This window comes from Ranitomeya imitator, chromosome 2 (genome assembly GCF_032444005.1).
Source record: "Ranitomeya imitator isolate aRanImi1 chromosome 2, aRanImi1.pri, whole genome shotgun sequence".
Lineage (NCBI taxonomy): Eukaryota > Metazoa > Chordata > Amphibia > Anura > Dendrobatidae > Ranitomeya > Ranitomeya imitator.
The window spans coordinates 450,334,332-450,345,913 of record NC_091283.1 but is presented as its reverse complement, the minus strand read 5'-3'; the positions used below and the strand labels follow the sequence as shown (position 1 = coordinate 450,345,913).

Here is an 11,582-nt window from a genome sequence, read left to right as displayed (position 1 = left end):
AGGCTACAGAGCATCTCATGTGGACAGGACACCATTCTAGGCTGCAGAGCATCTCATATGGACAACACCATTCTAGGCTGCAGAGCATCTCATATGGACAGGACACCATTCTAGGCTGCAGACCATCTCATGTGGACAGGACTCCGGTCTAGCCTGCAGAGCATCTCATGTGGACAGGACACCATTCTAGCCTGCAGAGCATCTCATGTGGAGAGGACACCATTCTAGGCTGCAGAGCATCTCATATGGACAGGACACCATTCTAGCCTGCAGAGCATCTCATATGGACAGGACACCATTCTAGGCTGCAGAGCATCTCATTTGGAGAGGACACCAGTCTAGCCTGCAGAGCATCTCATGCGGTCAGGACACCATTCTAGCCTGCAGAGCATCTCATGTGGACAGGACACCATTCTAGGCTGCAGAGCATCTCATATGGACAGGACACCATTCTAGGCTGCAGAGCATCTCATGTGGACAGGACACCATTCTAGGCTGCAGAGCATCTCATGTGGAGAGGACACCATTCTAGGCTGCAGAGCATCTCATGTGGAGAGGACACCATTCTAGGCTGCAGAGCATCTCATATGGACAGGACACCATTCTAGGCTGCAGAGCATCTCATATGGACAGGACACCATTCTAGCCTGCAGAGCATCTCATATGGACAGGACACCATTCTAGCCTGCAGAGCATATCATATGGACAGGACACCATTCTAGCCTGCAGAGCATCTCATGTGGACAGGACACCATTCTAGGCTGCAGAGCATCTCATATGGACAGGACACCATTCTAGGCTGCAGAGCATCTCATGTGGAGAGGACACCATTCTAGGCTGCAGAGCATCTCATATGGACAGGACACCATTCTAGGCTACAGAGCATCTCATGTGAACAGGACACCATTCTAGGCTGCAGAGCATCTCATGTAGTCAAGACACCATTCTAGGCTGCAGAGCATCTCATATGTACAGTAGACCATTCTAGGCTACAGAGCATCTCATGTGGACAGGACACCATTCTAGTCTGCAGAGCATCTCATGTGGAGAGGACACAATTCTAGGCTGCAGAGCATCTCATGTGGAGAGGACACAATTCTAGGCTACAGAGCATCTCATGTGGACAGGACACCATTCTAGGCTGCAGACCATCTCATGTGGACAGAACATTCTAGGCTGCAGAGCATCTCATATGGACAGGACACCATTCTAGGCTGCAGAGCATCTCATATGGACAGGACACCATTCTAGGCTGCAGAGCATCTCATGTGGACAGGACACCATTCTAGGCTGCAGAGCATCTCATGTGGAGAGGACACCATTCTAGGCTGCAGAGTATCTCATGTGGAGAGGACACTATTCTAGGCTGCAGAGCATCTCATATGGACAGGACACCATTCTAGGCTGCAGAGCATCTCATATGGACAGGACACCATTCTAGCCTGCAGAGCATCTCATATGGACAGGACACCATTCTAGCCTGCAGAGCATATCATATGGACAGGACACCATTCTAGCCTGCAGAGCATCTCATGTGGACAGGACACCATTCTAGGCTGCAGAGCATCTCATCTGGAGAGGACACCATTCTAGGCTGCAGAGCATCTCATGTGGAGAGGACACCATTCTAGGCTGCAGAGCATCTCATATGGACAGGACACCATTCTAGGCTGCAGAGCATCTCATATGGACAGGACACCATTCTAGCCTGCAGAGCATCTCATATGGACAGGACACCATTCTAGCCTGCAGAGCATATCATGTGGACAGGACACCATTCTAGCCTGCAGAGCATCTCATGTGGACAGGACACCATTCTAGGCTGCAGAGCATCTCATATGGACAGGACACCATTCTAGGCTGCAGAGCATCTCATGTGGACAGGACACCATTCTAGGCTGCAGACCATCTCATGTGGACAGAACACCATTCTAGGCTGCAGAGCATCTCATATGGACAGGACACCATTCTAGGCTGCAGAGCATCTCATGTGGACAGGACACCATTCTAGGCTGCAGAGCATCTCATGTGGAGAGGACACCATTCTAGGCTGCAGAGCATCTCATGTGGAGAGGACACTATTCTAGGCTGCAGAGCATCTCATATGGACAGGACACCATTCTAGGCTGCAGAGCATCTCATATGGACAGGACACCATTCTAGCCTGCAGAGCATCTCATATGGACAGGACACCATTCTAGCCTGCAGAGCATATCATATGGACAGGACACCATTCTAGCCTGCAGAGCATCTCATGTGGACAGGACACCATTCTAGGCTGCAGAGCATCTCATCTGGAGAGGACACCATTCTAGGCTGCAGAGCATCTCATGTGGAGAGGACACCATTCTAGGCTGCAGAGCATCTCATATGGACAGGACACCATTCTAGGCTGCAGAGCATCTCATATGGACAGGACACCATTCTAGCCTGCAGAGCATCTCATATGGACAGGACACCATTCTAGCCTGCAGAGCATATCATGTGGACAGGACACCATTCTAGCCTGCAGAGCATCTCATGTGGACAGGACACCATTCTAGGCTGCAGAGCATCTCATATGGACAGGACACCATTCTAGGCTGCAGAGCATCTCATGTGGACAGGACACCATTCTAGGCTGCAGACCATCTCATGTGGACAGAACACCATTCTAGGCTGCAGAGCATCTCATATGGACAGGACACCATTCTAGGCTGCAGAACATCTCATGTGGACAGGACACCATTCTAGGCTGCCGAGCATCTCATGTGGACAGGACACCATTCTAGGCTGCAGAACATCTCATGTGGACAGGACACCATTCTAGGCTGCAGAGCAACTCATGTGGACAGGACACCATTCTAGGCTGCAGAGCATCTCATGTGAACAGGGGACCATTCTAGGCTGCAGAGCATCTCATGTAGTCAAGACACCATTCTAGGCTGCAGAGCATCTCATATGGACAGGACGCAATTCTAGGCTGCTGAGCATCTCATGTGGACAGGACACCATTCTAGGCTGCAGACCATCTCATGTGGACAGGAGACCATTCTAGTCTGCAGAGCATCTCATGTGGAGAGGACACAATTCTAGGCTACAGAGCATCTCATGTGGACAGGACACCATTCTAGGCTGCAGAGCATCTCATATGGACAACACCATTCTAGGCTGCAGAGCATCTCATATGGACAGGACACCATTCTAGGCTGCAGACCATCTCATGTGGACAGGACTCCGGTCTAGCCTGCAGAGCATCTCATGTGGACAGGACACCATTCTAGCCTGCAGAGCATCTCATGTGGAGAGGACACCATTCTAGGCTGCAGAGCATCTCATATGGACAGGACACCATTCTAGCCTGCAGAGCATCTCATATGGACAGGACACCATTCTAGGCTGCAGAGCATCTCATTTGGAGAGGACACCAGTCTAGCCTGCAGAGCATCTCATGCGGTCAGGACACCATTCTAGCCTGCAGAGCATCTCATGTGGACAGGACACCATTCTAGGCTGCAGAGCATCTCATATGGACAGGACACCATTCTAGGCTGCAGAGCATCTCATGTGGACAGGACACCATTCTAGGCTGCAGAGCATCTCATGTGGAGAGGACACCATTCTAGGCTGCAGAGCATCTCATGTGGACAGGACACCATTCTAGGCTGCAGAGCATCTCTTAAGCACCTGACACCTCTGAAAGCTGCAGAGCAACTCATGAGCTCAGGACATCTGTAGCAGAAGCAGCAGCTGGCTGGGTGATAGTGACCGCGGTGTCCACCCTCCATCCATCCTCCCTCCTCCTCCTCCCCGGGTCCTGTGTCTGCTGCTGGAGGAGGGAGGCAGCCCAGCACCCGGCTGTCTGTGACCCGGACTCCCGATGTTCACTGACCTTCGAGCTCGGATCGGTGAGAGGGAGCCCTCGGGGAGAGGGGACTACAGCCCGGAGAGGGGCGGCATGGACGGTGAGTACAGCCGGGGATGAATGGGAGTGATAGAGGACAGGACACGTATGGCATGGAGGAGAATGCATGGGAAGGGAGAGAGCTGCTCCGGTGGGTGCAATCCTGGGCATGGTGGGACTGACAGAGACCATGGAATAATGGGAGTACATGGGTATAGGGCAGTATGTGATGGATGATGTATATGGGGTAGGTGTGGACAGTACATGTGTATAGGGCAGTATGTGATGTATGGGTGTATATGGGGTAGGTGTGGGTAGTACATGTGCATAGGGCAGATTATGGTGTATGGGTGTATATGAGGTAGGTGTGGATAGTACATGTGTATAGGGCAGTATGTGATGTATAAGTGTATATGGGGTAGGTGTGGATAGTATATGTGCATAGGGCAGATTATGGTGTATGGGTGTATATGGGGTAGGTGTGGGTAGTACATGTGTATAGGGCAGGATGTGATGTATGGATGTATATGGGGTAGGTGTGGATAGTACATGTGCATAGGGCAGATTATGGTGTATGGGTGTATATGAGGTAGGTGTAGATAGTACATGTGTATAGGGCAGTATGTGATGTACGGGTGTATATGGGGTAGGTGTGGGTAGTACATGTGTATAGGGTATAATGTATGATGTATATGGGATAGGTGTGGATAGTACATGTGTATAGGGCAGTATGTGATGTATGGGTGTATAGTACATGTGCATAGGGCAGTATGTGATGTATGGGTGTATAGTACATGTGCATAGGGCAGATTATGATGTTTGGGTGTATATGCGGTAGGTGTGGTTAGTACATGTGTATAGGGCAGATTATGGTGTATGGGTGTATATGGGGTAGGTGTGGTTAGTACATGTGTATAGGGCAGTATGTGATGTATGGATGTATATGGGGTAGGTGTGGGCAGTACATGTGTATAGGGTATAATGTATGATCTATAAGTGGTAGGTGGGGGTAGTATACAGTATATGTGTAGGGCAGTATCTGATGTATGGGCGTATGTGGGGTAGGTGTGGATAGTACATGTGTATAGGGCATTATGTGATGTATGGGTGTATATAGGGTAGGTGTGGATAGTACATGTGTATAGGGTATTGTATGGGTTTATATGGGGAAGGTGTGGATAGTATATGTGTATAGAGCAGTATGTGATGTTCGAGTGTATATGTAGCAGGTGTGGATAGTGCATGTGTATAGGGCAGGATGTGATGTATGGTGTATATGAGGTACGTGTGGATAGTACATGTTTGTAGTGCAATATATGAAATACGGGTGTATATGGGGTAGGTGTGGATAGTACATGTATATAGGTAATGATATATGGGTGTATATAGGGTAGATGTGGATAGTACATATGCATAGCAGAGTGTCTGATGTGATCTAAGGCTGTATATGGGGTAGGTGTGGATAGTACACATGTATAGAGCAGTATATGATATATGGATATATATAGGGTAAATGTGGATAATACATGTGGATTGGGCTGTGTATGATACATGGGTGAATGTGGGGTAGTTGTTAGTATGCATATATAGGGCAGTGTATGATACAATGTACAGGATATATGGAGTTAGTGTGAATCGAACACGTGTTTAGGATGGTATATGATATGATGTGCAGCCTCAAGTGTACATGAGACAGAATAGGTGTAGATAGTGCATGTGTTTAGGGCTGTGAATGATAAGATGTACATGTGGACATAGAGAAATTAAATATGCATGTGTATAGGGCAATGTATGATATGATGTACTAGGGTGTATTAGGATGTCTTGGACTGTGCATGTGTATATGAAAATGTATAGATTGATTTAAAGGTGTATATGGGGCAGATTGTAGAGTTGTGTGTTTTATCAAGTAAAAGTGTGTATGGGAAATGTGTGGATATTGCATATGCATATGTCATATACTGGTGTATTTGGGGTAGTTGTATATCACACTATACAAGTGTATATAATACATGTGTGTATGTACTGTGTGTATGTACAGGTGTGTATAATACATTTGTATATGTGCAGGTATGTATAATATATGTACATACAGGTGCTTTTCAAAAATTAGAATATCATCAAAAAGTTAATTTATTTCAGTTCTTCAATACAAAAAGTGAAACTCATATTATATAGAGTCATTACAAACAAAGTGATCTATTTCACATGTTTATTTCTGTTAATGTTGATGATTATGGCTTACAGCCAATGAAAACTCAAAAATCATTTTCTCAGTTAATTAGAATACTATATAACACTAGCTTGAAAAATTATTGTAAAATCCGAAATGTTGGCCTACTGAAATGTATGTTCAGTAAATGCACTCAATACTTGGTCGGGTCTCCTTTTGCATCAATGACTGCATCAATGCGGTGTGGCATGGAGGTGATCAGCCTGTGGCACTGCTGAGGGGTTATGGAAGCCCAGGTTGCTTTGATAGTTGCCTTCAGCTCGTCTGCATTGTTGGGTCTGGTGTCTCTCATCTTCCTCTTGACAATACCACATAGATTCTCTATAGGGTTAAGGTCAGGCGAGTTTGCTGGCCAATCAAGCACAGTGATACTGTTGTCTATAAACCAGATATTGATACTTTTGGCAGTGTGGACAGGTGCCAAGTCCTGCTGGAAAATGAAATTTCCATCTCCAAAAAGCTTGTCGTCAGAGTCAAGCATGAAGTGCTCTAAAATTTCCTCGTAGACGGCTCCTCTGACTTTGGTCTTGATAAAACACAATGGACCTACACCAGCAGATGACATGGCTCCCCAAACCATCACTGATTGTGGAAACTTCACACTAGACCTCAAGCAGCTTGGATTGTGGCCTCTCCACTCTTCCTTCAGATTCTTGGGACCTTGATTTCCAAATGAAATGCAGAATTTGCTTTCATCTGAAAACAACACCTTGGACCACTGAGCAACAGTCCAGCTCTTTTTCTCCGTGGCCCAGGTAAGACGCTTCTGGCGTTGTCTATTGGTCATGAGTGGCTTGACACAAGGAATGCGACACTTGTAGCCCATGTCCTGGATACATCTGTGTGTGGTGGCTCTTGAAGCAAAGACTCCAGCAGGAGTAAACTCCTTGTGAATCTCCCCCAAATTTTTGAATGGCCTTTTCTTAACAATCCTTTCAAAGCTGCGGTTATCCCGGTTGCTTGTGCACCTTTTTCTACCACACTTTTTCCTTCCACTCAACATTCTATTAATATACTTGGATACAGCACTCTGTGAACAGCCAGCTTCTTTAGTAATGACCTTTTGTGGCTTACCCTCCTTGTGGAGTGTGTCAATGACTGCCTTCTGGACATCTGTCAAGTCAGCAGTCTTCCCCATGATTGTGGATCCTACTGAAGCAGACTAAGGGACCGTTTTAAATGCTTAGGCCGGGGTCACACTTGTGATTGCAATGCGAGAAACTCGCGCATCAATACCCGGCACTGCCGCCGACACTCGGGACCGGAGTGTGCGGCTGCATGTATTTCTATGCAGCTGTACACTCCAGTCCCGAATGCCGGTGGCAGTGCCGGGTATTGATGCGAGAGACTCGCTCGAGTTACTCGCATTGCACACACAAATGTGAACCCGGCCTTAGAAAACCTTTGCAGGTGTTTTTTGTTAATTATTCTAATTTACTGAGATAATGACTTTTGGGGTTTCATTGGCTGTAAGCCATAATCATCAACATTAACAGAAATAAACACTTGAAATAGATCACTCTGTTTGTAATGACTCTATATAATATATGAGTTTCACCTTTTGTATTGAAGAACTGAAATAAATTAGCTTTGTGATAATATTTTAATTTTGTGAGAAGCACTTGTATCTACTAGTGTGTATAATACATGGGTGTATATAGATGTGTATAATACAGTAGATTTGTATATGTGCAGGTGTGTATAATAACTGTGTGTATAATACATGTGTATATGTGTTTATCTAGTAAAAGTGTGTACAATACATGTGTGTATGTTTTATGTAGGGTAAGTGTGGATATCTGATAAAGTAGTGCATGATATGTGCTAGTGTATCTGGGGGGATTGTACATGCGTGTAGGGAACAGTGAATGGTATATTATACAGGTGTGTCACTGTATAGGACAGGGAAGGACAGTATACAATAATACAGGGGTAAATAGAAAAGTATGATATGACGTACAGGTGTATATGGGGTCTGTGGGGGGAGTACATATATGTCTGGGTAGTGTATGATATGAAATATGTATATCTAAGCCTCTCCTGTGTGACACTGTCTATTGAGTTTGTGCATCTAAGTTTCTCCCATGCGATTCTGTTTCCTGAGCCTGTGTAACTAAGTCAATCGTGTGTGTCTACTGAGCCTGTGTATATAAGTTTCTCCAGTGTGATACTATCTACTGAGTCTGTGTATCTAAGTTTCTCCTGTGTGATACTATCTACTGAGCCTGTGTATATAAGTTTATCCTGTGTGATACTATCTACTGAGCCTGTATATATAAGTTTCTCCTGTGTGATACTATCTAGGGAGCCTGTGTATCTAAGTTTCTCCTGTGTGATACTGGATCGCCCCCCAGTAGCGCAGTGGGGAACTCGGAGCCGGGCCCTTCTGTTCTCAAGGGGGATGTCACAGTGGCTGACCCGGTCCGTGGCCCTAGGGGTCGTCCGTTAATAAATGGGGGGAAAGGTCTTTAAAGGGATAGTGTTCGTGACGCCACCTGTGGTATTCGGTCAGGGTGACCGACGCTGCTTAGGGGTCCGCTGGGGTGATGTGATGGCAGCTAGATGGTATACCTTCCCACAGGTGAAGTATGTCCCCAGGGCTTCCCAGAGTGTAGATGGTTTATGGTGTGAGGCGCAGTGAAGAACAAGGAAACAAGATTGCAGTCTCTTTACCTTTTTACTAAAGGGTTCAATGTCCTCAGTCCAGAGCACCGGATCACAGGGCAGGCAGAGTCCGGCCGGTCTGAAGGCAAATCCAGAGTCCCCTTATCCAGGTGGAAATCAGTAGCCTTCCTCTAGCGCCGGAGTGTTGTAGTCCCTCCCTGCTGAGCTTCTCGGTGAGGTCCTCACAACTATTGTAGATGTTAAGTTTCTTTCGCTCTGTCCCCCTGATGGATAGGATAGGACAAACTCGTATGACTGATGGCCTGAGGCTTTTTACAGGGACCCTATCACGCCCCAGCCCCCACAAGTTGCCACCGTGCCTCCTGGGTATAAGGTCGGGCAGCCAACGTGGAATTAACTGTCCTGCCAGTCTCTGAAGTAAAGCGTAGAGATCCTTACTCCCTTGGTGTTCTGGCTACCGGAATCCTGCGCCTCAGAAAGGAGGCAGCCTTTTACAGGGCAGATCTCCTTCTGGTTTCCTCTCCTTTTGCTATGACTTTGTTTCTCACTCACTACAAGACAATTCCCTTCTGATGTCTCTTTCTTAGGATGCTGCCGCACGTGGGGCAGGCGCAGCTCCGTGGAGCCTCTGTCTAGGCCTCTGACAGGATCCCACCCCTGTCAGGGACCCACAACCTGAGAGGAGCTCAGATAGCAGCTAACTGGGTGAAGCCTAGCTCACTTCTGCCTCTCTTCCTGTCCAAACCACCAGTTTTACCTAATTGTGAGGAGTGCCCTAATAAATAGAAGCATGGCTCCCCCTGGCGGCCTGGAGTGTGATGTGTGGTGTGTGGTTTGTGATACCTGGCAAAGAGATCTCCTTCATTGCCTTCAGACGTAATATCACTCCCCCTGGTGGAATAATGACATTACTGCAATGACCAGGACCCTGGGGCACTGCAATACTATCTACTGAGCCTGTGTATATAAGTTTCTCCTGTGTGATACTATCTACTGAGCCTGTGTATCTAAGTTTCTCCTGTGTGATACTATGATTGGCGTCTTTCCATCAGCCACTGGTTATACGCAGTTACTATTCATATATGTAACATTCCTCCCTCACAGAAACAATCTTATTTCTATATCAGTCACTTTGAATTAAGCCCTTTGGAAGCAATCACTGGTGGAAGCCGAGAGTCGTCCTTAACCCTTTCAGTGAACGCTCCCGCAGCCACAACATTCTATCCCAGTATCACAGGGCTCAGTCTGGCAAATATGTGTCATAGAGATCACAAGCTGCTACATCGTAGAAACCACAAAACACTATGACTGCAACTGCAAGAAGGTCTATACTGCTGAGCAATATGATGCATTACATGGCCAAAAGTATGTGAACCCTGATCATGACAGCAATAGGTGCTGGACTGTAGGTTAGCTGCATTGTGCCCAAAGCACGGGAATTATTAAGAAGTTCGTCCTCCTTCAGAAATCAGGCAGAAGACCCCCGTTGATAGGGCCCGTCTTGTTTCCGTTATGTGTCCAACTGAAAAAAATTCTGCTTTTTTTTTTTAAATTCTTAAAACTGATGCATAAAGGAAATCGGATGGACCTCACAATAATTAATGCTTCTGTGTGTATCAGGCAAGCAACAGATTTGTTATTGGACATGAATTACACTTGTTTGTTCCCTAAAAAAAGAACAGACAAATAGAATGCCAAAATGCAAGTGTTAAACCTAGCCATAGCAGCAGGAAAAGCGGAGGGGCTTTATACAGATTTCCACAGCATGTAGAGGAGGAAAGTATCTCAGAGAGGGCAGAGAAAAGAGGTTATAGAAAAGGAGGACTGCATATGAAGAGGAAATAAGCACAGGATAGAAGCTGTGCCAATAAAAGAGCTAATAAAGATAATAGTACCATGGATACACAGAATACAGTAATAGAAAGTTTTCAGCAAACCGAAATCTATTCATGTTAGAGACTCCATAACATGGACAGTGCAAAGTAGAAACACTCCATTGTGAAAAGGGCACTATATCCATTTTAGAAAGGCAGCCATATCCTGTGGCACCTCGGGGAAAAATATGTTAGAAATGAGAACCTTTATTTCTTTCCATTAAAAGAAATTACAGCTGACAAACAGTAATGATAGAAGGCTGGCCTATGCATTTTGGATTAATCATTCCTAGATACACAGATCTCACATCCAACCTGTATTACTGGGAGAGACACTCCCAACAGAGAAAAATCTGAAACTTAAATAAGGATGCAAACTGCATATCAGGGGGACTGAATGTATAAGGGAATGAAGATTACAGACTGAAGGATACCAGTAACATATGTAAAAACAAAAAAATACTTTTTTTCCATGTCAAAAGGGCCCACAGCCTTTAATGTTCTCAGGTCTCTGACTACGATAGAAATCCTGATTTATGAAGCTGCTGAAAGTGGCTGTGTTGACGCTGCCTCGAGATGAAATTTGGTCCAGGGTGGTGGGTGCTGGAACTAGCGATGGATGACTTTTGCACCTTTTACCATAAAAGCTGACCTATAGCAGAGGTGGTATCCTATAAATGTGCCACCAGGACAGCGATTCTAGTGCTAGTGGTTATCTATGGAGACTGTACTCTACTTTGTGCTCCTGCTAGCTGTAAAAGGGGCTGACATTATTAAATGCCCTAATAACAAGGGGTTCACTTACTTTTCTGCATATAGGGAAATGAGGCTCAGTCTAAAGCCAGATGTTCTTTTTTGACCAGGGATTTGCCTTTAAAGTCTAGTCCATGGTTCACATGAATATAGTAATTGGATTTGCATTTTTTTTCTTTTACACCCTCTCCTCCTCCCCCTGTAACTCGATTTC

The 11,582-nt window shown here is 45.9% G+C and overlaps 1 protein-coding gene across 1 annotated transcript in view; it reads left to right on the top strand.

Moving 5' to 3' along the window:
- The first annotated feature begins 3,595 nt into the window (after positions 1-3,595).
- The window catches only part of SAMD10 (sterile alpha motif domain containing 10), a 29,974-nt gene continuing 21,987 nt past the window's right edge, over positions 3,596-11,582 (top strand). Inside the window, exon 1 of the mRNA XM_069751094.1 lies at positions 3,596-3,944. Coding sequence (XP_069607195.1) covers positions 3,860-3,944 — 85 coding nt within the window. The 5' untranslated portion in view covers positions 3,596-3,859. The remainder of the gene's footprint in view (positions 3,945-11,582) is intronic.